This window comes from Eucyclogobius newberryi, unplaced genomic scaffold (genome assembly GCF_026437365.1).
Source record: "Eucyclogobius newberryi isolate DKJ021-1_F unplaced genomic scaffold, fEucNew1.0.hap1 SCAF_141, whole genome shotgun sequence".
Classification (NCBI taxonomy): Eukaryota; Metazoa; Chordata; class Actinopteri; order Gobiiformes; family Gobiidae; genus Eucyclogobius; species Eucyclogobius newberryi.
In genome coordinates this window covers 81,655-108,556 of record NW_027315770.1, presented here as the reverse complement: position 1 = coordinate 108,556, position 26,902 = coordinate 81,655, and the positions used below count along the sequence as shown (strand labels likewise).

General features: G+C 49.5%; 1 protein-coding gene across 1 annotated transcript; it reads left to right on the top strand.

Moving 5' to 3' along the window:
• Positions 1 to 7,562: 7,562 nt before the first annotated feature.
• On the top strand, positions 7,563 to 25,474 carry taf9 (TAF9 RNA polymerase II, TATA box binding protein (TBP)-associated factor). Its single transcript, XM_072445412.1, has 7 exons — positions 7,563 to 7,646; positions 8,699 to 8,780; positions 10,335 to 10,471; positions 11,654 to 11,788; positions 24,024 to 24,105; positions 25,061 to 25,165; positions 25,262 to 25,474. The coding sequence occupies exons 1-7, from the start codon at positions 7,611 to 7,613 to the stop codon at positions 25,387 to 25,389; spliced, it is 705 nt and encodes a 234-aa protein (XP_072301513.1). The 5' UTR covers positions 7,563 to 7,610; the 3' UTR covers positions 25,390 to 25,474.
• The last annotated feature ends 1,428 nt before the right edge of the window (positions 25,475 to 26,902 follow it).

The following is a 26,902-nucleotide window of genomic DNA, read 5'->3' as shown; positions in this document are numbered from 1 at the left end:
CCTGAGAACCAGAGAACCAGAGAACCAGAGAACCAGAGGACCCGAGGACCCGAGGACCAGAGGACCAGAGGACCAGAGGACCAGAGGACCAGAGGACCAGAGGACCAGAGGACCCGAGGACCCGAGGACCCGAGGACCAGAGGACCCGAGGACCCGAGGACCCGAGGACCCGACCCGAGGACCCGAGGACCAGAGGACCCGAGGACCCGAGGACCCGAGGACCCGACCCGAGGACCCGAGGACCCGAGGACCAGAGGACCAGAGGACCAGAGGACCAGAGGACCAGAGGACCAGAGGACCAGAGGACCCGAGGACCAGAGGACCCGAGGACCCGAGGACCCGAGGACCAGAGGACCAGAGGACCAGAGGACCCGAGGACCAGAGGACCCGAGGACCAGAGGACCCGAGGACCCGAGGACCCGAGGACCCGAGGACCAGAGGACCAGAGAACTATTTTACATGAGGAACATTCGTGTTGTTTTCATCGGTTTGTGTTTGTTGCAGATGTTCGGTGTTTGGAGGAAAACCTCTACGTCCCGATGTTCAGAGCCAAAGACCTGAAGACCAAGACCAGCTCTGAAACCAAGTCCAAGACCCACCCTGACCCCCCTGACCCCTCTGACCCCTCTGACCCCCCTGACCCCTCTGACCCCCCTGACCCCTCTGACCCCCCTGACCCCCCTGACCCCTCTGACCCCTCTGACCCCCCTGACCCCTCTGACCCCCCTGACCCCTCTGACCCCCCTGACCCCTCTGACCCCTCTGACCCCTCTGAGCCCGAGGAGGACGTTTACGTTTAACTCCGCCCACAATCTGTCCAGACGCTCTTAACTCCGCCCACACTCTGTCCAGAGGCTCTTAACTCCGCCCACACTCTGTCCAGACGCTCCTAACTCCGCCCACACTCTGTCCAGACGCTCTTAACTCCGCCCACACTCTGTCCAGACGCTCTTAACTCCGCCCACACTCTGTCCAGACGCTCCTAACTCCGCCCACACTCTGTCCAGACGCTCTTAACTCCGCCCACACTCTGTCCAGACGCTCCTAACTCCGCCCACACTCTGTCCAGACGCTCTTAACTCCGCCCACACTCTGTCCAGACGCTCCTAACTCCGCCCACACTCTGTCCAGACGCTCCTAACTCCGCCCACACTCTGTCCAGACGCTCTTAACTCCGCCCACACTCTGTCCAGACGCTCCTAACTCCGCCCACACTCTGTCCAGACGCTCCTAACTCCGCCCACACTCTGTCCAGACGCTCTTAACTCCGCCCACACTCTGTCCAGACGCTCCTAACTCCGCCCACACTCTGTCCAGACGCTCCTAACTCCGCCCACACTCTGTCCAGACGCTCCTAACTCCGCCCACACTCTGTCCAGACGCTCCTAACTCCGCCCACACTCTGTCCAGACGCTCTTAACTCCGCCCACACTCTGTCCAGACGCTCCTAACTCCGCCCACACTCTGTCACAGAACTTGATTAAAATATTTAAACTGTTACGAGACAGAAAAGCAGAGTCTGTATTCATTGTTTTTATATAAATACATTTTCATCACCAGAAAATCTAAAGAAAGAAAATCATGACATTTAAAATAAAACAACATTTGTCCATTTTCAATTTAATTCTGAATGTAATTTTTTCCATTTGTCTGATGTCTGTTCCTCTCCAAAAGTACGTTCCAAAAGTACGTTCCAAAAGTACATTCCAAAAGTACGTTCCAAAAGTACATTCCAAAAGTACACTCCAAAAGTGCACTCCGAAAGTACATTTAAAAGTATATTCAAAAGTACATTTAAAAGTATGTTCGAAAGTACATTCCAAAAGTACGTTCCTAAAGTACATTCTAAAAGTACATTCCTAAAGTACATTCTAAAAGTACATTCCAAAAGTACATTCTAAAGTACATTCCAAAGGTACGTTCAAAAAGTACATTCCTAAAGTACACTCCAAAAGTGCACTCCGAAAGTACATTTAAAAGTATATTCAAAAGTACATTTAAAAGTATATTCCAAAGTACATTCCAAAAGTACATTCCAAAAGTACGTTCCTAAAGTACATTCTAAAAGTACATTCCTAAAGTACATTCTAAAAGTACATTCCAAAAGTACATTCTAAAGTACATTCCAAAGGTACGTTAAAAAAGTACATTCCAAAAGTACATTCCTAAAGTACATTCAAAAGTACATTCTAAAGAACATTCCAAAAGTACATTCTAAAGTATATTCCAAAAGTACATTCTAAAGCACATTCTAAAGTACAGTCTAAAGTACATTCCAAAGTACATTCTAAAGTACATTCTAAAGTAATTCTAAAGTACATTCTAAAGGACATTCTAAAGTACATTCTAAAGTACAGTCTAAAGTACATTCTAAAGTACATTCTAAAGTACATTCTAAAAGTACATTCCAAAAGTACGTTCCTAAAGTACATTCTAAAAGTACATTCTAAAGTACATAAGTCTCTCTAAATCTGGTTTTGACACTATATTTTTGATTTTGGCAATGTTTTTTGGATGGTAAAAAGCTGCTGATGTTATTGATTTGACGTGGCTATTAAAGTTCAAGTCTGAGTCCATTATTACCCCCAGATTTCTAATTTGGTTTGTAGGTTTTAGAGCGAGACTCTGGAGGTGACCGCTAACACTTTCTCTTTGTTTCTGTGACAAAAACGATTATTTCAGTCTTGTCTGTTCAGCTGGAGAAAGTTGTTTTGCTCCACAAACTGATCTGTTGGATGCAGTGACAGAGTGAATCTACTGGTCCATAGTCACCTGCCGATAGTGAAACATAGATCTGACTCGTCTGCATCATTGTGATAGGACACATTTTCACTGCGTATCAACTGACCTAACAGCAGCATGTAGAGGTTGAACAGAAGGGGACCCAGGACTGACCCTTGGGGCACTCCACAGGTCAGGGTCACGTGGTCTGAGACACAGCTACCAATTTCAACAAAGTACTTCCTGTCTTCCAGATAGGACCTTAACCAGTTTAGGGCAGTGCCAGTGATGCCCACCCAGTCCTCTAGTCTCTGTAAGAGGATCCCATGATCAACAGTGTCAAAAGCAGCATCAGATCCAACAGAATTAAGACTGAGGCTTTGCCCGTGTCAGTGTTCAGGCGGATGTCATTTGTCACCTTGACAAGAGCAGTCTCAGTGCTGTGATGAGGTCTAAAACCTGACTGAAAAACATCAAATGAGTTGTTTATTAAGAGGAAATCTGTGAGCTGTTGGTAAACAACCTTTTCAAGGACTTTGCCCCAAAATGGCAGATTAGAGATGGGCCAGTCATGACTCAGTACTGCGGCATCAAGACTGATCTTCTTTAGGAGAGGCTTTATGACCGCAGTTTTCAAAGACATTGGGAATGTTCCAGATTGAAGCGACATGTTAATTATGTGAGTGAATGGTGCTAACAAACTGTTCAGCACAGACTTTAGAAATCTGGTGGGTAACACATCAAGGCAGCATGTAGATGAACTCAGACTGGTGATGATCTCATGGACAGTTTTGTCAGTTACTGGTGCAAAGTGAGTTAGCTCTAAGTGTCTTGGTGGTTTTAGGGTAATTTTTTGCATTGTGGGATTTATAGCATTTTTAATGCCCTGAACTTTGTCATTAAAGAATAATGCAAACTCATTACACTTGGATGTGGAAATGAGTTCTAACGGCAGCTGAGCTGGAGGGTTTGTTCATCTGTTACTGTGGCAAACAGGACACGCGAGTTGTTACTGCAGCTTCCAATTATTTCAGAAAAATATCTTTCCCTAGTTCTACATAAGATTAGGTTGTACATGTTCAGCTTTTCTTTGTAAATCTCTTTTTGAACCTTGAGCTTTGACTTGCGCCATTTCCGTTCGGCCCTGCGGCACTCAGAAATCATCATTTCTCCACAGCGCCTTCTGCTTATTTTTAACCATTTTAGCCTTTATAGGGGCGATGGTGTCCAGAACATTCAAAACACTAGATGTAACAGAGTTCAACAAATCATTTACATTAGAACATGAGACATTTTCAAAGTTGATCATTTCCATAAACAGTGCACCTGTCAATCACTTATGTGTCTCCTCTGAACAACTGCAGGACCAACCGGAGGTTTGGGAGAAACAGACAGGTCAAAGAAGACACAGAAATGATCAGACAGAGCAACATCGATCACATTAACATTTGAAATATTTACCCCCTTTGTAATTATGAGATCTAGAGTGTGTCCTTTGCTGTGGGTGGGGCCTCTCACATGCTGAGTAAGACTGAAGGTTTCAAGGACAGCATCAAGCTCTTTAGCGTTTCTGTCACAAATATTATCAACATGCACGTTGAAATCACCTGTAATGACCAAACCATCAAAGTCTGTGCATATGACTGAAAGCATCTCAGTAAAATCATCAATAAAACTTTGGCAGTGCTGGAGAGGCTTGTATAAAACAATGAAGAGACTGAGACTGTTTTAGCTCCATTTTAAAGGATACATACTCAAATGATGAAAACACCCCAAAAGAACAACCTGCGGGTAATTATTTCATCTCTAAAGACAGCACAGACTCCACCCCCTTTTTTGTTTTCTCGTGTTTCAGATTCAAACTTAAAGTTGGGGGGAGCAGATTCTATCAGAACTACATTTCCTGTGTTTTTGTCAAGCCATGTTTCAGTTAAAAACATAAAATCAAGATTATAAGAAGAAATAAAAAATATAGCCGCAAGCGGCAATGATCGGCCCTCGCCACGCCGCCGCCACGCCGCAAGAGGAGGGGGCGCTAACGAGCCCCAATTGTCCTTTTATTGCGCCTACTGCTGAATCTGTGACGCTGTCACATCTTCTCCCCTTTGTTTTACATCAAAAAGCTATTTTATTTTGAATTCTTGGCAAAATGTGCGGCTTTGCCGCACAGACACCGTGACTCTTTGAATAAAAATGTGGATAACTTTTGATGGTCCTGAAGATGAGTCTCACCAAATTTCAGGTTAATAGGGCTGACGCCCTGGGAGGAGTTTGTGAAAGTCTAAAGTGTAAACATGTTCTGGCGATTTCCCCATTGGAATAACATGGGAGGTTTCGGTCATCGTTATGGCAACGCCATAACAATGATGGGGATGCTAAAATTGAGTTGTGTGTCAAATTTCATATAATTTCGCAAAACTAAACATTTAACCTCCATATAAAATCTGTAGGGGGCGCTGTGGTGCCAAATGAATTTATTTCACTTCAAGTAGATTTAGGGCAAAGAGTTTAACAACTGATTCTAATTTGACGCAATTCGGACTTTATCTGCGCAAACGGCAGAAATTTTAAATATGGGAGATTTCTGAAATTCTAGCTACAGTTTGCGGCTTCGCCGCACAGAGACCGTGAGAGGTATCAATGTAATTTGGATAACTTTTGATGTCCCACTCCTCAGTAGCATTTTCACTAAATTTCAGCTTTTTAGGGCCAACGCCCTGGGAGGAGTTCGTAAAAGTACGACGTTTGGAAAAACTCCAAAATCATGTTTAGCCATTTTTGAAGCAATATGGCCGACATTTGGTTGGGCGGACGGCGTTGCCGTAATAATATTTTTTACTTCTCTTGTCACCATCTACCTCTGCGCCAAATTTCATGATTCTACGATCAGATTTTTTTTGGGTCATTTCCCATCTCTCAATGCATTTTTGGTACATTTGGGGGCGCTGACGCGCCAATTTTTTTAATTTTAGAAAAGGGAAATAGCCAGAATGTAGAGAGGCACGATTTTTAGAGGCGTGCAAATTTTTGTGACTTTTCGTCAATGTTCACTGGGTGAAAAATAGGGGGGTTGGTCCCGAGAAGAAGAAGAAGAAGAAAGAAAGAATAATATTCCGATGCGAAAACAATGTTTCCCATTTTTAAAATATCATAAACTATACATTTTCGGAAAGCGCTCGCGCTTTCCTACCTCATGGTGTGGGTCCCTGGTCACTGACGGGTACTTTCGATAATTTTGAGTGGGCTCCGCCCACTTTGTGTTTTTGGCCCTCTATACAGTAATAATGTTCAATTTTTGCATTACATGCTTATATGCACGGAACATGCAAGAGATGGAACGTATTCGTGAGCTACTTAGGGCAAATGAGTGCTTTATATGGGGATGACGACCGCGAAGCGGTCGTCATCCCAATGTAAAGTGCTCGTTTAGTGCGAACTTTTGCACGGGCTTCGCCCGTTTACAACGGTAATGTTCCATTTTCCTACTACTAATTAGTATGCACGGGGCGTGCGTGAGTGAAGGAGTGCGTTAGTGAGTGTTTGGAAGTGGGCGAGCGCTTCGCGCTCGATTTCGTGCGCACTACGTGCGCACTTTCGCAGCCGTGCTTCGCACGGCCTTACGAGATTAATAGGCCTCTCGCCAGCTTGTGGCGCTCGGGCCTAATTATTAATTAAGAGAGATTTGTTACATAAGGATCTGACATTTAGCACAGCAAGTTTCAGACTAGTTTCAGTGAGACTGGGCTTTATCTTTTCACAGGGAATATGAATCACATTTCTCAGATTGGGCCTGACTCGCATTTTGTTTTTCCATCTGTGTGATGTGACACAGAAATAGCACTAGGGGGGGCTCTTTTTACATAGGGCCCCGGGTTGGTTTGATTTTTAATGTGACAATAAGTCCCGGCAACGCTGAGACCCAGTGCATCCTAGCTATGGGAGATACCAGGTGAAAGGCGAGGTTGGATGGGTGGTGGGGCTTTTGTAGCCAAGGAGAGTTTGGGACCAGGTGAGAGGCGAGGGGGGATGGGTGGTGGGGCTTTTGTTGGTGTAGTCGGCATAGCCCTTGCTATATTGGGCGTGAGTGGAGCCATCTTAATGCCTGATTTGATCAGACTTTCAAAATGGCTGGGAAGGCCCATGGGTGAGAGTGGAGATGAGAAGGAGAATGATGAATCTTTAGTGGGAGTAGATGTTGCAGGGGGAAACCCACATTCCAAAAGTACATTCTAAAGTACATTCTAAAGTAATTCTAAAGTACATTCTAAAGGACATTCTAAAGTACATTCAAAAGTACATTCTAAAGTACATTCTAAAGTACATTTTAAAGGACATTCTTAAGTACATTCTAAAGTACAGTCTAAAGTACATTCTAAAGTACATTCTAAAGTACAGTCTAAAGTACATTTTAAAGGACATTCTAAAGTACATTCTAAAGTACATTCTAAAGTACATTCTAAAGTACATTCTAAAGTACAGTCTAAAGTACATTCTAAAGTACATTCTAAAGTACATTCTAAAGTAATTCTAAAGTACATTCTAAAGTACATTCCAAAGTACATTCTAAAGTACATTCTAAAGGACATTTTAAAGGACATTCTTAAGTACAGTCTAAAGTACATTCTAAAGTACATTCTAAAGTACATTTTAACGGAATGTGGGAAAAGTGCAGTTTCTCTGGATAAATTGCTGGTGGTCATGAATGTGGGCTTCAGGGAAGGTCATAGATGTGATTCTTGATGCAGCGACAGGACATTTGTGGACATTTGAGGACATTAAATACGTCACAGCGAACAGCAGATGGCGGAAATGCACCGAAATAATGAGTTTCACTCGCCATAAAACCGAAGAAGAAGAAGAAGAGGAAGCGGCGTGTGCGGGAAAATAAAATGTCGGCTCCAAAAACCATCCCCAAAGACGCTCAGGTGAGTCTAACCGGGTCTCTAAGATGAGCTCTAAGATGAGCTCTAAGCTCGAGCCCGGGCCCGTGCGGAGCTCGCTGCCGCTGCAGAAGCGGCTTTGTGTCCCGGATGTGTCCCGTTAGCTCATTAGCACGTAGCGGCTAACGCTAGCGCTGCTTTAGAGGCGTTTTAATGATTAAAACATGAATAAAATATAATTAAACACAGCAGCGCGTCGTCCTGAAGTGGTGAACCTCCCGTGATGATGTTACGTGTCGGAGCAGGTTAAATACAGACAAATGTGTCTTTTATTGAAGCTAAAGTGGTTTGTTTTTAGCTGTTTTAGACTGAATCACTTTGTGTTTAATGGAAATGAAACTTTTGGGCAGATCCACTGCTTTTTATTCTTAAACATATAATATAATCATCATAATACAAGTCATCAAAAGTAAAGGAAATGGATCAATTCTTTTAGTATTTGATTGTTTGGGTTACGCCCCCACGAGTCCCAATGTTCCAAAGGTTCCGAACGTTCCGAACGTTCCAAAGGTTCCGAACGTTCCCAAGGTTCCGACTGTTCCAAAGGTTCCGAACGTTCCAAAGGTTCCGAACGTTCCAAAGGTTCCGAACGTTCCAAAGGTTCCGAACGTTCCAAAGGTTCCTCTTAGGGCTAAAGTGAAGGTGCATAGACGGCATGGGGATGTAGGCTTAGGACGCTTGCCACGCTGGGTTTTAGGGATGGTTTATTTTCCCCCTATGTCAAAACGGAAGCGAACCTTTGGGCCAGTGAACCTTTGGGCCAGTGAACCTTTGGGCCAGTGAACCTTTGGGCCAGTGAACCTTTGGGCCAGTGAACCTTAGGACTAGTGAACCTTTGGGCCAGTGAACCTTTGGGCCAGTGAACCTTTGGGCCAGTGAACCTTTGGGCCAGTGAACCTTTGGGCCAGTGAACATTAAGACCCTAACCCAAGGTGGAAAAGAGTGTTGTGGCTGGATGACTGAAGCGTGTGGAGTCTTACCATCAGCATGTCGGGGCTTCAAATCCCACTGGACACTGACCTCTGACCCTGCTGCAGGTGATGATGCAGATCCTCAAAGACATGGGCATCACGGAGTACGAGCCGCGGGTCATCAACCAGATGTTAGAGTTCACCTACAGTAAGTCCAGATGTTAGAGTTCACCTCCAGTGTGTCCAGATGTTAGAGTTCACCTCCAGTGTGTCCAGATGTTAGAGTTCACCTCCAGTGTGTCCAGATGTTAGAGTTCACCTCCAGTAAGTCCAGATGTTAGAGTTCACCTCCAGTGTGTCCAGATGTTAGAGTTCACCTCCAGTGTGTCCAGATGTTAGAGTTCACCTCCAGTAAGTCCAGATGTTAGAGTTCACCTCCAGTGTGTCCAGATGTTAGAGTTCACCTCCAGTGTGTCCAGATGTTAGAGTTCACCTCCAGTGTGTCCAGATGTTAGAGTTCACCTCCAGTGTGTCCAGATGTTAGAGTTCACCTCCAGTGTGTCCAGATGTTAGAGTTCACCTCCAGTAAGTCCAGATGTTAGAGTTCACCTCCAGTGTGTCCAGATGTTAGAGTTCACCTCCAGTGTGTCCAGATGTTAGAGTTCACCTCCAGTGTGTCCAGATGTTAGAGTTCACCTCCAGTGTGTCCAGATGTTAGAGTTCACCTCCAGTAAGTCCAGATGTTAGAGTTCACCTCCAGTGTGTCCAGATGTTAGAGTTCACCTCCAGTGTGTCCAGATGTTAGAGTTCACCTCCAGTGTGTCCAGATGTTAGAGTTCACCTCCAGTGTGTCCAGATGTTAGAGTTCACCTCCAGTGTGTCCAGATGTTAGAGTTCACCTCCAGTGTGTCCAGATGTTAGAGTTCACCTCCAGTAAGTCCAGATGTTAGAGTTCACCTCCAGTGTGTCCAGATGTTAGAGTTCACCTCCAGTGTGTCCAGATGTTAGAGTTCACCTCCAGTGTGTCCAGATGTTAGAGTTCACCTCCAGTGTGTCCAGATGTTAGAGTTCACCTCCAGTGTGTCCAGATGTTAGAGTTCACCTCCAGTAAGTCCAGATGTTAGAGTTCACCTCCAGTGTGTCCAGATGTTAGAGTTCACCTCCAGTGTGTCCAGATGTTAGAGTTCACCTCCAGTGTGTCCAGATGTTAGAGTTCACCTCCAGTGTGTCCAGATGTTAGAGTTCACCTCCAGTGTGTCCAGATGTTAGAGTTCACCTCCAGTGTGTCCAGATGTTAGAGTTCACCTCCAGTGTGTCCAGATGTTAGAGTTCACCTCCAGTGTGTCCAGATGTTAGAGTTCACCTCCAGTGTGTCCAGATGTTAGAGTTCACCTCCAGTGTGTCCAGATGTTAGAGTTCACCTCCAGTGTGTCCAGATGTTAGAGTTCACCTCCAGTAAGTCCAGATGTTAGAGTTCACCTCCAGTGTGTCCAGATGTTAGAGTTCACCTCCAGTGTGTCCAGATGTTAGAGTTCACCTCCAGTGTGTCCAGATGTTAGAGTTCACCTCCAGTGTGTCCAGATGTTAGAGTTCACCTCCAGTGTGTCCAGATGTTAGAGTTCACCTCCAGTGTGTCCAGATGTTAGAGTTCACCTCCAGTGTGTCCAGATGTTAGAGTTCACCTCCAGTGTGTCCAGATGTTAGAGTTCACCTCCAGTGTGTCCAGATGTTAGAGTTTAACTCTAATGTCTGTGTTTTTCAGGATACGTGACGACGATCATCGAAGACGCTAAAATCTACTCGACTCACGCCAAGAAGTCGACCGTCGACGCCGACGACATCAAGCTTGCCATTCAGTGTCGCATGGACCAATCGTTCACCTCGCCCCCGCCCAGAGACGTGAGGCCCCTCCCCCTCTGTCAGAGGCCCTCCCCCCCTGTGTGTGTGTGTGTGTGTGTCAGAGGCCCCTCCCCCTGTGTGTGTGTCAGAGGCCCCTCCCCCTGTGTGTGTTTGTGTGTGTGTGTGTGTGTGTCAGAGGCCCCTCCCCCTGTGTGTGTTTGTCAGAGGCCCCTCCCCCTGTGTGTGTTTGTCAGAGGCCCCTCCCCCTGTGTGTGTTTGTCAGAGGCCCCTCCCCCTGTGTGTGTTTGTCAGAGGCCCCTCCCCCTGTGTGTGTTTGTCAGAGGCCCCTCCCCCTGTGTGTGTTTGTCAGAGGCCCCTCCCCCTGTGTGTGTTTGTCAGAGGCCCCTCCCCCTGTGTGTGTTTGTCAGAGGCCCCTCCCCCTGTGTGTGTTTGTCAGAGGCCCCTCCCCCTGTGTGTGTTTGTCAGAGGCCCCTCCCCCTGTGTGTGTTTGTCAGAGGCCCCTCCCCCTGTGTGTGTTTGTCAGAGGCCCCTCCCCCTGTGTGTGTTTGTCAGAGGCCCCTCCCCCTGTGTGTGTTTGTCAGAGGCCCCTCCCCCTGTGTGTGTTTGTCAGAGGCCCCTCCCCCTGTTGTGTGTGTCAGAGGCCCCTCCCCCTGTTGTGTTTGTCAGAGGCCCCTCCCCCTGTGTGTGTGTGTGTGTCAGAGGCCCCTCCCCCTGTGTGTGTGTGTGTGTGTCAGAGGCCCCTCCCCCTGTGTGTGTGTGTGTCAGAGGCCCCTCCCCCTGTGTGTGTGTGTGTCAGAGGCCCCTCCCCCTGTGTGTGTGTGTGTCAGAGGCCCCTCCCCCTGTGTGTGTGTGTGTGTCAGAGGCCCCTCCCCCTGTGTGTGTGTGTGTGTCAGAGGCCCCTCCCCCTGTGTGTGTGTGTGTCAGAGGCCCCTCCCCCTGTGTGTGTGTGTGTCAGAGGCCCCTCCCCCTGTGTGTGTGTGTGTCAGAGGCCCCTCCCCCTGTGTCTGTGTCAGGCCCCTCCCCCTGTGTGTGTGTGTGTGTGTGTGTCAGAGGCCCCTCCCCCTGTGTGTGTGTGTGTCAGAGGCCCCTCCCCCTGTGTGTGTGTGTGTCAGAGGCCCCTCCCCCTGTGGTTTACACACATATTTCCCTTGACGATGCTTCACGCTCTGTACGAGCTGCAGGGGGCGATGTTCTCTTCACCTCCTCCTCTCTCTGCTTCAGTTCCTGTTGGAAGTGGCTCGTCAGAAGAACCAGACTCCTCTTCCTCTGATCAAACCTTACACCGGACCCAGACTTCCCCCTGACCGCTACTGTCTGACCGCGCCCAACTACAGGCTCAAGACCGTGCAGAAGAAGGTAATATCCAAGATGGCTGTTTTTAATTAGAGATGCACCGATTCCAAAATTCTTGGCCGATACCGATTTCCGGTTTTTAAGGAGGTCTGACCTGCCAAAACCGATTTTTCCGATACCGATTTTCTATCTAGCCACTGATTTTCCCACAAACTCCCCAGTATTTTATGAAAAAGTTGCATGTAACAGGACACACGTTTTATAATATAAAATGTAATTTATTTTGTGGAAAAATAGAAAAATAAATAACTATATAAAAATAATATATAAATACATAACTATATACTAACTGATATGTCCTGGAGAAGAGTGGGGGACACAGAGGACAAAGGAGACATGTCTCCTGCAGAAGATGCAGCTCCAATGGTTGAACTATTTTCATATAGTAATTTATACATTTGTAATTTTACACATTCTTTTGAATGAGCTGGAACCTTCTGCAGGAGGAGGTCCCAGAGCGCTGCCAGCACCTCCTCTCAAAGCAGGAGGACTCTGGCTCCAGGACCTCCCTCTCAAAGCAGGAGGACTCTGGCTCCAGGACCTCCCTCTCAAAGCTGGAGGACTCTGGCTCCAGCACCTCCCTCTCAAAGCAGGAGGACTCTGGCTCCAGCACCTCCCTCTCAAAGCTGGAGGACTCTGGCTCCAGGACCTCCCTCTCAAAGCTGGAGGACTCTGGCTCCAGGACCTCCCTCTCAAAGCTGGAGGACTCTGGCTCCAGCACCTCCCTCTCAAAGCAGGAGGACTCTGGCTCCAGCACCTCCCTCTCAAAGCAGGAGGACTCTGGCTCCAGGACCTCCCTCTCAAAGCTGGAGGACTCTGGCTCCAGCACCTCCCTCTCAAAGCAGGAGGACTCTGGCTCCAGCACCTCCCTCTCAAAGCTGGAGGACTCTGGCTCCAGGACCTCCCTCTCAAAGCTGGAGGACTCTGGCTCCAGGACCTCCCTCTCAAAGCTGGAGGACTCTGGCTCCAGCACCTCCCTCTCAAAGCAGGAGGACTCTGGCTCCAGCACCTCCCTCTCAAAGCAGGAGGACTCTGGCTCCAGGACCTCCCTCTCAAAGCTGGAGGACTCTGGCTCCAGCACCTCCCTCTCAAAGCAGGAGGACTCTGGCTCCAGCACCTCCCTCTCAAAGCTGGAGGACTCTGGCTCCAGCACCTCCTCTCAAAGCTGGAGGACTCTGGCTCCAGGACCTCCCTCTCAAAGCTGGAGGACTCTGGCTCCAGCACCTCCCTCTCAAAGCAGGAGAACTCTGGCTCCAGGACCTCCTCTCAAAGCAGGAGGACTCTGGCTCCAGCACCTCCTCTCAAAGCAGGAGGACTCTGGCTCCAGCACCTCCCTCTCAAAGCAGGAGGACTCTGGCTCCAGGACCTCCCTCTCAAAGCAGGAGGACTCTGGCTCCAGGACCTCCCTCTCAAAGCTGGAGGACTCTGGCTCCAGCACCTCCCTCTCAAAGCAGGAGGACTCTGGCTCCAGCACCTCCCTCTCAAAGCTGGAGGACTCTGGCTCCAGCACCTCCTCTCAAAGCTGGAGGACTCTGGCTCCAGGACCTCCCTCTCAAAGCTGGAGGACTCTGGCTCCAGCACCTCCCTCTCAAAGCAGGAGGACTCTGGCTCCAGGACCTCCTCTCAAAGCAGGAGGACTCTGGCTCCAGCACCTCCTCTCAAAGCAGGAGGACTCTGGCTCCAGCACCTCCCTCTCAAAGCAGGAGGACTCTGGCTCCAGGACCTCCCTCTCAAAGCAGGAGGACTCTGGCTCCAGGACCTCCCTCTCAAAGCTGGAGGACTCTGGCTCCAGCACCTCCCTCTCAAAGCTGGAGGACTCTGGCTCCAGCACCTCCCTCTCAAAGCAGGAGGACTCTGGCTCCAGCACCTCCCTCTCAAAGCAGGAGGACTCTGGCTCCAGGACCTCCTCTCAAAGCAGGAGGACTCTGGCTCCAGCACCTCCTCTCAAAGCAGGAGGACTCTGGCTCCAGCACCTCCCTCTCAAAGCAGGAGGACTCTGGCTCCAGGACCTCCCTCTCAAAGCAGGAGGACTCTGGCTCCAGGACCTCCCTCTCAAAGCAGGAGGACTCTGGCTCCAGGACCTCCCTCTCAAAGCAGGAGGACTCTGGCTCCAGGACCTCCCTCTCAAAGCAGGAGGACTCTGGCTCCAGCACCTCTTCCTCCTGGTTCTACAAAAAACACACTTTGCAATTTAGATGACACAGGCTAAAAAACAAATTGTAATCCAACCAAATGTTTTTACACCTGTGGGAGCAGGAGCAGGAGGGGCAGGAGCAACAGGGGCAGGAGCAACAGGGGCAGGAGCAGCAGGAGCAACAGGGGCAGGAGCAACAGGGGCAGGAGCAACAGGGGCAGGAGCAACAGGGGCAGGAGCAACAGGGGCAGGAGCAACAGGGGCAGGAGCAGCAGGAGCAGCAGGGGCAGCAGGGGCAGGAGCAGCAGGGGCAGGAGCAGCAGGAGCAGCAGGGGCAGGAGCAGCAGGGGCAGGAGCAGCTGAAGGCAAATCCAGATCTTCAAGAACATTGTACTGCAGTTATATTTGAGCCCAGGACATTTACTGCAATATTATTCAAACTTTTACTGTTATTATACAGTTTATTTAATGAGGCACATTTATGTTTCAATATCATTTTAATTTCATCAGCTCTGAAAACTTCACACACTCACTAGAAGCAGAATGACCTGAGCACTATAGATCCTAGAGCACTATAGATCCTAGAGCACTATAGATCCTAGAGCACTATAGATCCTAGAGCACTATAGATCCTAGAGCACTATAGATCCTAGAGCACTATAGATCCTAGAGCACTATAGATTCTAGAGCACTGCAGATTCTAGAGCACTGCAGATTCTAGAGCACTATAGATTCTAGAGCACTGTAGATTCTAGAGCACTGTAGATTCTAGAGCACTGTAGATTCTAGAGCACTGTAGATTCTAGAGCACTGTAGATTCTAGAGCACTGTAGATTCTAGAGCACAGTAGATTCTAGAGCACTATAGATCCTAGTGCACTATAGATCCTAGTGCACTGTAGATCCTAGTGCACTGTAGATCCTAGTGCACTGTAGATTCTAGAGCACTGTAGATCCTAGTGCACTGTAGATCCTAGAGCACTGTAGATCCTAGAGCACTGTAGATTCTAGAGCACTGCAGATTCTAGAGCACTGCAGATTCTAGAGCACTGCAGATTCTAGAGCACTGCAGATTCTAGAGCACTGCAGATTCTAGAGCACTATAGATTCTAGAGCACTGTAGATTCTAGAGCGCTGTAGATTCTAGAGCGCTGTAGATTCTAGAGCACTATAGATCCTAGAGCACTATAGATCCTAGAGCACTATAGATCCTAGTGCACTGTAGATTCTAGAGCACTGTAGATCCTAGTGCACTGTAGATCCTAGAGCACTGTAGATCCTAGAGCACTGTAGATTCTAGAGCACTGTAGATCCTAGTGCACTGTAGATCCTAGTGCACTGTAGATCCTAGAGCACTGTAGATCCTAGTGCACTGTAGATCCTAGTGCACTGTAGATCCTAGAGCACTGTAGATCCTAGAGCACTGTAGATCCTAGTGCACTGTAGATCCTAGTGCACTGTAGATCCTAGAGCACTGTAGATTCTAGTGCACTGTAGATTCTAGTGCACTGTAGATCCTAGGGCACTGTAGATTCTAGAGCACTGTAGATTCTAGAGCACAGTGATTGTGTGGACATGTCTTTGAGGCTGTGGGACAATAGTCCTGACATTACATTGTCGTCACTCATTTCACTGTTGGAGTCATTTAAGTTTTGTTTCTACGTCATGTTTGTCTCAAAAGCATCAAAGTGTTTTTAAAGTCTCATTTCAGGAGGATGAGATCTATTGTTAGCATTAGCTCGTAGCCTAGCAACAACTAACTCTTCTGACAGCCCTGCTGCTGCTTCTGTCTCCTTCATGTGTCCCTGCTCTTCTGCACATGTCCTCTGTCTTCTGTCTCCTTCATGTGTCCCTGCTCTTCTGCACATGTCCTCTGTCTTCTGTCTCCTTCATGTGTCCCTGCTCTTCTGCACATGTCCTCTGTCTTCTGTCTCCTTCATGTGTCCCTGCTCTTCTGCACCTGTCCTCTGTCTTCTGTCTCCTTCATGTGTCCCTGCTCTTCTGCACATGTCCTCTGTCTTCTGTCTCCTTCATGTGTCCCTGCTCTTCTGCACATGTCCTCTGTCTTCTGTCTCCTTCATGTGTCCCTGCTCTTCTGCACATGTCCTCTGTCTTCTGTCTCCTTCATGTGTCCCTGCTCTTCTGCACATGTCCTCTGTCTTCTGTCTCCTTCATGTGTCCCTGCTCTTCTGCACCTGTCCTCTGTCTTCTGTCTCCTTCATGTGTCCCTGCTCTTCTGCACATGTCCTCTGTCTTCTGTCTCCTTCATGTGTCCCTGCTCTTCTGCACATGTCCTCTGTCTTCTGTCTCCTTCATGTGTCCCTGCTCTTCTGCACATGTCCTCTGTCTTCTGTCTCCTTCATGTGTCCCTGCTCTTCTGCACATGTCCTCTGTCTTCTGTCTCCTTCATGTGTCCCTGCTCTTCTGCACATGTCCTCTGTCTTCTGTCTCCTTCATGTGTCCCTGCTCTTCTGCACATGTCCTCTGTCTTCTGTCTCCTTCATGTGTCCCTGCTCTTCTGCACATGTCCTCTGTCTTCTGTCTCCTTCATGTGTCCCTGCTCTTCTGCACATGTCCTCTGTCTTCTGTCTCCTTCATGTGTCCCTGCTCTTCTGCACATGTCCTCTGTCTTCTGTCTCCTTCATGTGTCCCTGCTCTTCTGCACCTGTCCTCTGTCTTCTGTCTCCTTCATGTGTCCCTGCTCTTCTGCACCTGTCCTCTGTCTTCTGTCTCCTTCATGTGTCCCTGCTCTTCTGCACCTGTCCTCTGTCTTCTGTCTCCTTCATGTGTCCCTGCTCTTCTGCACATGTCCTCTGTCTTCTGTCTCCTTCATGTGTCCCTGCTCTTCTGCACCTGTCCTCTGTCTTCTGTCTCCTTCATGTGTCCCTGCTCTTCTGCACCTGTCCTCTGTCTTCTGTCTCCTTCATGTGTCCCTGCTCTTCTGCACCTGTCCTCTGTCTTCTGTCTCCTTCATGTGTCCCTGCTCTTCTGCACCTGTCCTCTGTCTTCTGTCTCCTTCATGTGTCCCTGCTCTTCTGCACATGTCCTCTGTCTTCTGTCTCCTTCATGTGTCCCTGCTCTTCTGCACCTGTCCTCTGTCTTCTGTCTCCTTCATGTGTCCCTGCTCTTCTGCACATGTCCTCTGTCTTCTGTCTCCTTCATGTGTCCCTGCTCTTCTGCACATGTCCTCTGTCTTGTCTCCTTCATGTGTCCCTGCTCTTCTGCACCTGTCCTCTGTCTTCTGTCTCCTTCATGTGTCCCTGCTCTTCTGCACCTGTCCTCTGTCTTCTGTCTCCTTCATGTGTCCCTGCTCTTCTGCACCTGTCCTCTGTCTTCTGTCTCCTTCATGTGTCCCTGCTCTTCTGCACCTGTCCTCTGTCTTCTGTCTCCTTCATGTGTCCCTGCTCTTCTGCACATGTCCTCTGTCTTCTGTCTCCTTCATGTGTCCCTGCTCTTCTGCACATGTCCTCTGTCTTCTGTCTCCTTCATGTGTCCCTGCTCTTCTGCACCTGTCCTCTGTCTTCTGTCTCCTTCATGTGTCCCTGCTCTTCTGCACATGTCCTCTGTCTTCTGTCTCCTTCATGTGTCCCTGCTCTTCTGCACCTGTCCTCTGTCTTCTGTCTCCTTCATGTGTCCCTGCTCTTCTGCACATGTCCTCTGTCTTCTGTCTCCTTCATGTGTCCCTGCTCTTCTGCACATGTCCTCTGTCTTCTGTCTCCTTCATGTGTCCCTGCTCTTCTGCACATGTCCTCTGTCTTCTGTCTCCTTCATGTGTCCCTGCTCTTCTGCACATGTCCTCTGTCTTCTGTCTCCTTCATGTGTCCCTGCTCTTCTGCACCTGTCCTCTGTCTTCTGTCTCCTTCATGTGTCCCTGCTCTTCTGCACATGTCCTCTGTCTTCTGTCTCCTTCATGTGTCCCTGCTCTTCTGCACATGTCCTCTGTCTTCTGTCTTCTTCATGTGTCCCTGCTCTTCTGCACATGTCCTCTGTCTTCTGTCTCCTTCATGTGTCCCTGCTCTTCTGCACCTGTCCTCTGTCTTCTGTCTCCTTCATGTGTCCCTGCTCTTCTGCACCTGTCCTCTGTCTTCTGTCTCCTTCATGTGTCCCTGCTCTTCTGCACATGTCCTCTGTCTTCTGTCTCCTTCATGTGTCCCTGCTCTTCTGCACATGTCCTCTGTCTTCTGTCTCCTTCATGTGTCCCTGCTCTTCTGCACCTGTCCTCTGTCTTCTGTCTCCTTCATGTGTCCCTGCTCTTCTGCACCTGTCCTCTGTCTTCTGTCTCCTTCATGTGTCCCTGCTCTTCTGCACCTGTCCTCTGTCTTCTGTCTCCTTCATGTGTCCCTGCTCTTCTGCACCTGTCCTCTGTCTTCTGTCTCCTTCATGTGTCCCTGCTCTTCTGCACCTGTCCTCTGTCTTCTGTCTCCTTCATGTGTCCCTGCTCTTCTGCACCTGTCCTCTGTCTTCTGTCTCCTTCATGTGTCCCTGCTCTTCTGCACATGTCCTCTGTCTTCTGTCTCCTTCATGTGTCCCTGCTCTTCTGCACATGTCTTCTGTCTCCTTCATGTGTCCCTGCTCTTCTGCACCTGTCCTCTGTCTTCTGTCTCCTTCATGTGTCCCTGCTCTTCTGCACCTGTCCTCTGTCTTCTGTCTCCTTCATGTGTCCCTGCTCTTCTGCACATGTCCTCTGTCTTCTGTCTCCTTCATGTGTCCCTGCTCTTCTGCACATGTCCTCTGTCTTCTGTCTCCTTCATGTGTCCCTGCTCTTCTGCACCTGTCCTCTGTCTTCTGTCTCCTTCATGTGTCCCTGCTCTTCTGCACCTGTCCTCTGTCTTCTGTCTCCTTCATGTGTCCCTGCTCTTCTGCACCTGTCCTCTGTCTTCTGTCTCCTTCATGTGTCCCTGCTCTTCTGCACATGTCCTCTGTCTTCTGTCTCCTTCATGTGTCCCTGCTCTTCTGCACCTGTCCTCTGTCTTCTGTCTCCTTCATGTGTCCCTGCTCTTCTGCACCTGTCCTCAGATCATGTGTCCCTGCTCTTCTGCACCTGTCCTCTGTCTTCTGTCTCCTTCATGTGTCCCTGCTCTTCTGCACATGTCCTCTGTCTTCTGTCTCCTTCATGTGTCCCTGCTCTTCTGCACCTGTCCTCTGTCTTCTGTCTCCTTCATGTGTCCCTGCTCTTCTGCACCTGTCCTCTGTCTTCTGTCTCCTTCATGTGTCCCTGCTCTTCTGCACCTGTCCTCTGTCTTCTGTCTCCTTCATGTGTCCCTGCTCTTCTGCACATGTCCTCTGTCTTCTGTCTCCTTCATGTGTCCCTGCTCTTCTGCACCTGTCCTCTGTCTTCTGTCTCCTTCATGTGTCCCTGCTCTTCTGCACCTGTCCTCTGTCTTCTGTCTCCTTCATGTGTCCCTGCTCTTCTGCACATGTCCTCTGTCTTCTGTCTCCTTCATGTGTCCCTGCTCTTCTGCACATGTCCTCTGTCTTCTGTCTCCTTCATGTGTCCCTGCTCTTCTGCACCTGTCCTCTGTCTTCTGTCTCCTTCATGTGTCCCTGCTCTTCTGCACCTGTCCTCTGTCTTCTGTCTCCTTCATGTGTCCCTGCTCTTCTGCACCTGTCCTCTGTCTTCTGTCTCCTTCATGTGTCCCTGCTCTTCTGCACATGTCCTCTGTCTTCTGTCTCCTTCATGTGTCCCTGCTCTTCTGCACCTGTCCTCTGTCTTCTGTCTCCTTCATGTGTCCCTGCTCTTCTGCACATGTCCTCTGTCTTCTGTCTCCTTCATGTGTCCCTGCTCTTCTGCACCTGTCCTCTGTCTTCTGTCTCCTTCATGTGTCCCTGCTCTTCTGCACCTGTCCTCTGTCTTCTGTCTCCTTCATGTGTCCCTGCTCTTCTGCACATGTCCTCTGTCTTCTGTCTCCTTCATGTGTCCCTGCTCTTCTGCACCTGTCCTCTGTCTTCTGTCTCCTTCATGTGTCCCTGCTCTTCTGCACCTGTCCTCTGTCTTCTGTCTCCTTCATGTGTCCCTGCTCTTCTGCACATGTCCTCTGTCTTCTGTCTCCTTCATGTGTCCCTGCTCTTCTGCACCTGTCCTCTGTCTTCTGTCTCCTTCATGTGTCCCTGCTCTTCTGCACATGTCCTCTGTCTTCTGTCTCCTTCATGTGTCCCTGCTCTTCTGCACATGTCCTCTGTCTTCTGTCTCCTTCATGTGTCCCTGCTCTTCTGCACATGTCCTCTGTCTTCTGTCTCCTTCATGTGTCCCTGCTCTTCTGCACCTGTCCTCTGTCTTCTGTCTCCTTCATGTGTCCCTGCTCTTCTGCACCTGTCCTCTGTCTTCTGTCTCCTTCATGTGTCCCTGCTCTTCTGCACATGTCCTCTGTCTTCTGTCTCCTTCATGTGTCCCTGCTCTTCTGCACATGTCCTCTGTCTTCTGTCTCCTTCATGTGTCCCTGCTCTTCTGCACCTGTCCTCTGTCTTCTGTCTCCTTCATGTGTCCCTGCTCTTCTGCACCTGTCCTCTGTCTTCTGTCTCCTTCATGTGTCCCTGCTCTTCTGCACCTGTCCTCTGTCTTCTGTCTCCTTCATGTGTCCCTGCTCTTCTGCACATGTCCTCTGTCTTCTGTCTCCTTCATGTGTCCCTGCTCTTCTGCACCTGTCCTCTGTCTTCTGTCTCCTTCATGTGTCCCTGCTCTTCTGCACCTGTCCTCTGTCTTCTGTCTCCTTCATGTGTCCCTGCTCTTCTGCAGATAACTCTGAATAAACACATGAACTCGTCAAACACAAACCAGCGCAAATTATTTTGACGCATCAACTATCAACACGTAGATTTTAATTGTCTCAAAGTTGTAATAACTGACCCACAGTCCAGTGTCCTCTGATGCTCCTCCAGGCTCGTCCTTCTGGTGTTCCAACAAAGTTGAACGAATCTGAACTTTTCTGCGACGAACAATTTTAACGCCTTGAAGCTTTTGCTTATCAAAGCGTCTAGAGCGGAAAACGCACCTCCGCCGCTTCACGCAGAAAAAGCAGGAATCGCGCCGCGGGAAACGCAGGAGGTGTTCAAGTGGACACTTTGGCCGCCGCGCTCTGAAAGTGTCTTGTAGTTTTTAGCTGTTTTGCGCTGGGCGCCTTGAGCCGCTACGCACCGCGCATGTGCGCATGTGCGCATGTGCGCATGTGCGCATGTGCATGTGCATGTGCGGGTCAGTTTGGATCGGCCGAAAACCGGCAATTACGACATGGACCGGCCGGTCACCAATTCTGGCCGATCCGACCTAAAATCGGCGGCCGATTGATCAGTGCATCTCTATTTTTAATGGTAAATTGTGTGTCTGCGTAAAGAGCTCCTCCTCCTTCTGGACCACACCTCCTGCACAAGAGCTCCTCCTCCTTCTGGACCACACCTCCTGCACAAGAGCTCCTCCTCCATCTGGACCACACCTCCTGCACAAGAGCTCCTCCTCCTTCTGGACCACACCTCCTGCACAAGAGCTCCTCCTCCTTCTGGACCACACCTCCTGCACAAGAGCTCCTCCTCCTTCTGGACCACACCTCCTGCACAAGAGCTCCTCCTCCTTCTGGACCACACCTCCTGCACAAGAGCTCCTCCTCCATCTGGACCACACCTCCTGCACAAGAGCTCCTCCTCCTTCTGGACCACACCTCCTGCACAAGAGCTCCTCCTCCATCTGGACCACACCTCCTGCACAAGAGCTCCTCCTCCTTCTGGACCACACCTCCTGCACAAGAGCTCCTCCTCCTTCTGGACCACACCTCCTGCACAAGAGCTCCTCCTCCTTCTGGACCACACCTCCTGCACAAGAGCTCCTCCTCCTTCTGGACCACACCTCCTGCACAAGAGCTCCTCCTCCATCTGGACCACACCTCCTGCACAAGAGCTCCTCCTCCTTCTGGACCACACCTCCTGCACAAGAGCTCCTCCTCCTTCTGGACCACACCTCCTGCACAAGAGCTCCTCCTCCATCTGGACCACACCTCCTGCACAAGAGCTCCTCCTCCTTCTGGACCACACCTCCTGCACAAGAGCTCCTCCATCTGGACCACACCTCCTGCACAAGAGCTCCTCCTCCATCTGGACCACACCTCCTGCACAAGAGCTCCTCCTCCATCTGGACCACACCTCCTGCACAAGAGCTCCTCCTCCATCTGGACCACACCTCCTGGACAAGAGTTCCTCCTCCTTCTGGACCACACCTCCTGCACAAGAGCTCCTCCTCCATCTGGACCACACCTCCTGCACAAGAGCTCCTCCTCCATCTGGACCACACCTCCTGCACAAGAGCTCCTCCTCCTTCTGGACCACACCTCCTGCACAAGAGCTCCTCCTCCATCTGGACCACACCTCCTGCACAAGAGCTCCTCCTCCATCTGGACCACACCTCCTGCACAAGAGCTCCTCCTCCATCTGGACCACACCTCCTGCACAAGAGCTCCTCCTCCATCTGGACCACACCTCCTGCACAAGAGCTCCTCCTCCATCTGGACCACACCTCCTGCACAAGAGCTCCTCCTCCATCTGGACCACACCTCCTGCACAAGAGCTCCTCCTCCTTCTGGACCACACCTCCTGCACAAGAGCTCCTCCTCCATCTGGACCACACCTCCTGCACAAGAGCTCCTCCTCCATCTGGACCACACCTCCTGCACAAGAGCTCCTCCTCCTTCTGGACCACACCTCCTGCACAAGAGCTCCTCCTCCATCTGGACCACACCTCCTGCACAAGAGCTCCTCCTCCATCTGGACCACACCTCCTGCACAAGAGCTCCTCCTCCATCTGGACCACACCTCCTGCACACAGTTCCAGTCTTTTCAGCATCAGCTGCAGAAATAGCTTATTTTTCTCCACCTGCAGGGGGAGCGCCGACTCCACCTGCAGGGGGAGCGCCGACTCCACCTGCAGGGGGAGCGCCGACTTCCTGATGGAGGCAGTGTGTGCGACTGGGGAAGAATGTCTCAGACACTGGGACTATCAGCACATGAGCTCCACAGGGCTGTGTACTTTCTCCCCTGCTCTTCTCCCTGTACACAAACTGCTGCACCTCCAGCCATGACAACACCACCCTCATCGCCATGACGACACCACCCTCATCGCCATGACGACACCACCCTCATCAGGCTCATCTGGGACGGGGATGAGTCTGTCTACAGGAGGTCACCATCACCAGGACCTCAAGTGGTCCATCACCGTGTGATACGCTGGAGCCACAGACAGGGACGAACAGAGACTACAGCACCCTCTGCTGAGAAGGTGATCGACTCCAGACTTCATCTCTGCAGGAGGCCACTCCCCTCAGGCAGGAGGCCACGCCCCTCAAGCAGGAGGCCACTCCCTCTGATGTAGGACTCATGAACACTGCCTAAGCACTTTACACTCTTATTTTAACTTGACTTTCTCATTTTTTATATATCTGGAGCTGTTCATTGTTTGTTGTTTGTGTTGCTCCAGGACAAGTTCCTATGTTTATGAATACTGTTCATCTACAATTGGCAATAAACCTTATTCTGAAACTAACAAACTATGGGCTCAGATCCTCCTGGTTGGAGTGACTGTGCCTCACACAGACCATTCTCAGCTCTGAACGTGGACTATTGTTCATTCATTAAATGGAGTTAATCATAAAGAATATTGAGGCTCTTTTCGATGGTCCAACATCAAGAATCAAAATGACCGGTCATTTGACAGAGGGACAAGGCAGGGCTGTGCTTGGTCCCCCCTGATGTTCGCTTTGAACTTTCAAAAATATATTAGACAAATGTCGGTGTGACGTGTAGTCCCTCATTCGTCCAGCAAGACGAGTGTCATTGTCAATCTGCAAATTTAGACCAGGAACTCGGATATTTATACTATTCAGGGGGCGTGTCCGTAGTATCAGGAGCTCACCGCAGGGGGCGTGTCCGTAGTATCAGGAGCTCACCGCAGGGGGGCGTGTCTGTAGTATCACAGGGGGCGTGTCTGTAGTATCACAGGGGGCGTGTCTGTAGTATCACAGGGGGCGTGTCTGTAGTATCACAGGGGGCGTGTCTAGTATCACAGGGGGCGTGTCTGGAAACTAACTCTGAACTGAACGTTTCACCATTTCACTTTGTTCTGCTGCAGGTGCTGCCCTCTGCTGGTCGAATATCAGTGCCACGCCTGAGCGTCGGAGCAGTGTCCAGCCGGCCGTCCACGCCCACTCAAGGTCCTGCTCTAGACCCGCTTTAGTCCTGCTCTAGACCCGCTTTAGTCCTGCTCTAGACCCGCTTTAGTCCTGCTTTAGTCCTGCTCTAGACCCGCTTTAGTCCTGCTTTAGTCCTGCTCTAGACCCGCTTTAGTCCTGCTTTAGTCCTGCTTTAGTCCTGCTCTAGACCCGCTTTAGTCCTGCTCTAGACCCGCTTTAGTCCTGCTTTAGTCCTGCTCTAGACCCGCTTTAGTCCTGCTTTAGTCCTGCTCTAGACCCGCTTTAGTCCTGCTTTAGTCCTGCTCTAGACCCGCTTTAGTCCTGCTTTAGTCCTGCTTTAGTCCTGCTCTAGACCCGCTTGAGTCCTGCTCTAGACCCGCTTGAGTCCTGCTCTAGACCCGCTTTAGTCCTGCTTTAGTCCTGCTTTAGTCCTGCTGTAGACCCGCTTGAGTCCTGCTCTAGACCCGCTTGAGTCCTGCTCTAGACCCGCTTGAGTCCTGCTTTAGACCTGCTTTATACCCACTTTATTCCTGCTTTAGACCTGCTCTAGACCCATTTTAGACCCGCTCAAGGTCCTGCTCTAGAGCAACTCTAGACCCACTTTAGGCCTGATCTAGACCCGCTTTAGTCCCACTTTAGCCCTGCTCTAGACCCGCTTTAGTCCCGCTCTAGACCCACTTTAGTCCTGCTTTAGACCCGCTCAAGGTCCTGTTCTAGACCCGCTTTAGTCCTGCTTTAAACCCGCTTTAGACCCGCTTTAGACCCGCTCAAGGTCCTGTTCTAGACCCGCTTTAGTCCTGCTTTAGACCAGCTTTAGTCCCGCTCTAGACCTACTTTAGTCCTGCGTTAAACCCGCTTTAGACCTGCTCAAGGTCCTGTTCTAGACCCGCTTCAGTCCTGCTTTAGACCTGCTCTAGACCCACTTTAGCCCCGCTCTAGACCCGCTCTAGACCCGCGCTAACCCTCTTGTCTTTAGGCTCCTCGGGGGTCTCGGTCTCTAAAGTCCCAGTCCCCGTCTCGTTGGCGTCTCAGAGGTTCACGGTTCAAATCCCGAGCGCTCAGAGCCACGCCCCCAAGAGCGGTAAGTCCCGCCTCCTTTAGAAATGTTTAATCTTTTGTCTTTTTGAATGATGATGATGATGTCATTAATGGTTGACACGTGTGGCCCCTCCCTCAGCCACGCCCCCCGTTCTGATGAGCTCCTCTCTGATTGGACAGAAGACGCTCCTGATGAGCAGCAGCCTATCACAGAGCGAGAGCCTGAAGCGCAAACACGAGGACGAGGACGACTACGACGCGCTCTAACTCTAGCTCTAGCTCTAACTTTAACTCTGACTTTAAAGGCGGTTTGGACGATTTTTCGGCGATTTGAGAACTCAGGCGGAAGTGCACATGCCACTCCCCCGTGCACATGCCACTCCCCCATGTGGACTGATACAACACACACGTGTGTTTGTTTATTAGCCCAACAGATCGCATCACATCTCTCGTCTCCCGTAGATTTCTGTCCACTTCTGCGTCAGCTCGAACTGTCTTTCTCCGTCTTCATTTTGTCCCGTACACTGAGGGGACTATATTATGATAGATCCATGCGCTTAGGCACGCGGAAACGTGGGGACGAGCCTGACACGGCTGCAGGTGAGCGACAGGTGCGTTTTATGATTGACACGTGGCAGGACAAATGATTTATCCACAACACGAGGAAATATGATCAAAAAAATTGCTGAAAAAAAATCGTCCATTCCACCTCTAGCTCTAGCTCTAGCTCTAACTCTAGCTCTAACTCTAGCTCTAACTCTAACTCTAGCTCTAACTCTAACTCTAGCTCTAACTCTAGCTCTAACTCTAGCTCTAACTCTAACTCTAGCTCTAACTCTAACTCTAACTCTAACTCTAGCTCTAGCTCTAGCTCTAGCTCTAACTCTAGCTCTAACTCTAGCTCTAACTCTAACTCTAGCTCTAACTCTAACTCTAACTCTAGCTCTAGCTCTAGCTCTAGCTCTAACTCTAGCTCTAACTCTAGCTCTAACTCTAGCTCTAGCTCTAACTCTAGCTCTAACTCTAGCTCTAACTCTAGCTCTAACTCTAGCTCTAACTCTAACTCTAACTCTAGCTCTAACTCTAACTCTAGCTCTAACTCTAACTCTAACTCTAGCTCTAACTCTAGCTCTAACTCTAGCTCTAGCTCTAACTCTAGCTCTAACTCTAGCTCTAACTCTAACTCTAACTCTAGCTCTAACTCTAGCTCTAGCTCTAACTCTAACTCTAGCTCTAGCTCTAACTCTAGCTCTAACTCTAGCTCTAATTCTAGCTCTAACTCTAGCTCTAGCTCTAACTCTAACTCTAGCTCTAGCTCTAACTCTAACTCTAACTCTAGCTCTAGCTCTAACTCTAGCTCTAACTCTAGCTCTAACTCTAGCTCTAACTCTAACTCTAGCTCTAACTCTAGCTCTAACTCTAGCTCTAACTCTAGCTCTAACTCTAACTCTAGCTCTAGCTCTAACTCTAGCTCTAACTCTAGCTCTAATTCTAGCTCTAACTCTAGCTCTAGCTCTAACTCTAACTCTAGCTCTAACTCTAACTCTAGCTCTAACTAGCTCTAACTCTGACTTTAACTCTAGCTCTAACTCTAGCTCTAGCTCTAACTCTAACTCTAGCTCTAGCTCTAACTCTAACTCTAGCTCTAACTAGCTCTAACTCTGACTTTAACTCTAGCTCTAACTCTAGCTCTAACTCTAGCTCTAACTCTAACTCTAGCTCTAACTCTAGCTCTGACTTTAACTCTAACATCTAAGCTGTAAATACAAGTCCAGATGCT

Excerpts from the sequence above, each read along its gene's own strand:
- taf9 (XM_072445412.1), top strand. The coding sequence starts at position 7,611 with ATGTCGGCTCCAAAAACCATCCCCAAAGACGCTCAG. Across the intron at positions 10,472-11,653 it reads CCTCGCCCCCGCCCAGAGAC|TTCCTGTTGGAAGTGGCTCG; the intron begins GTGAGGCCCCTC and ends TCTCTGCTTCAG. Across the intron at positions 11,789-24,023 it reads TCAAGACCGTGCAGAAGAAG|GTGCTGCCCTCTGCTGGTCG; the intron begins GTAATATCCAAG and ends GTTCTGCTGCAG.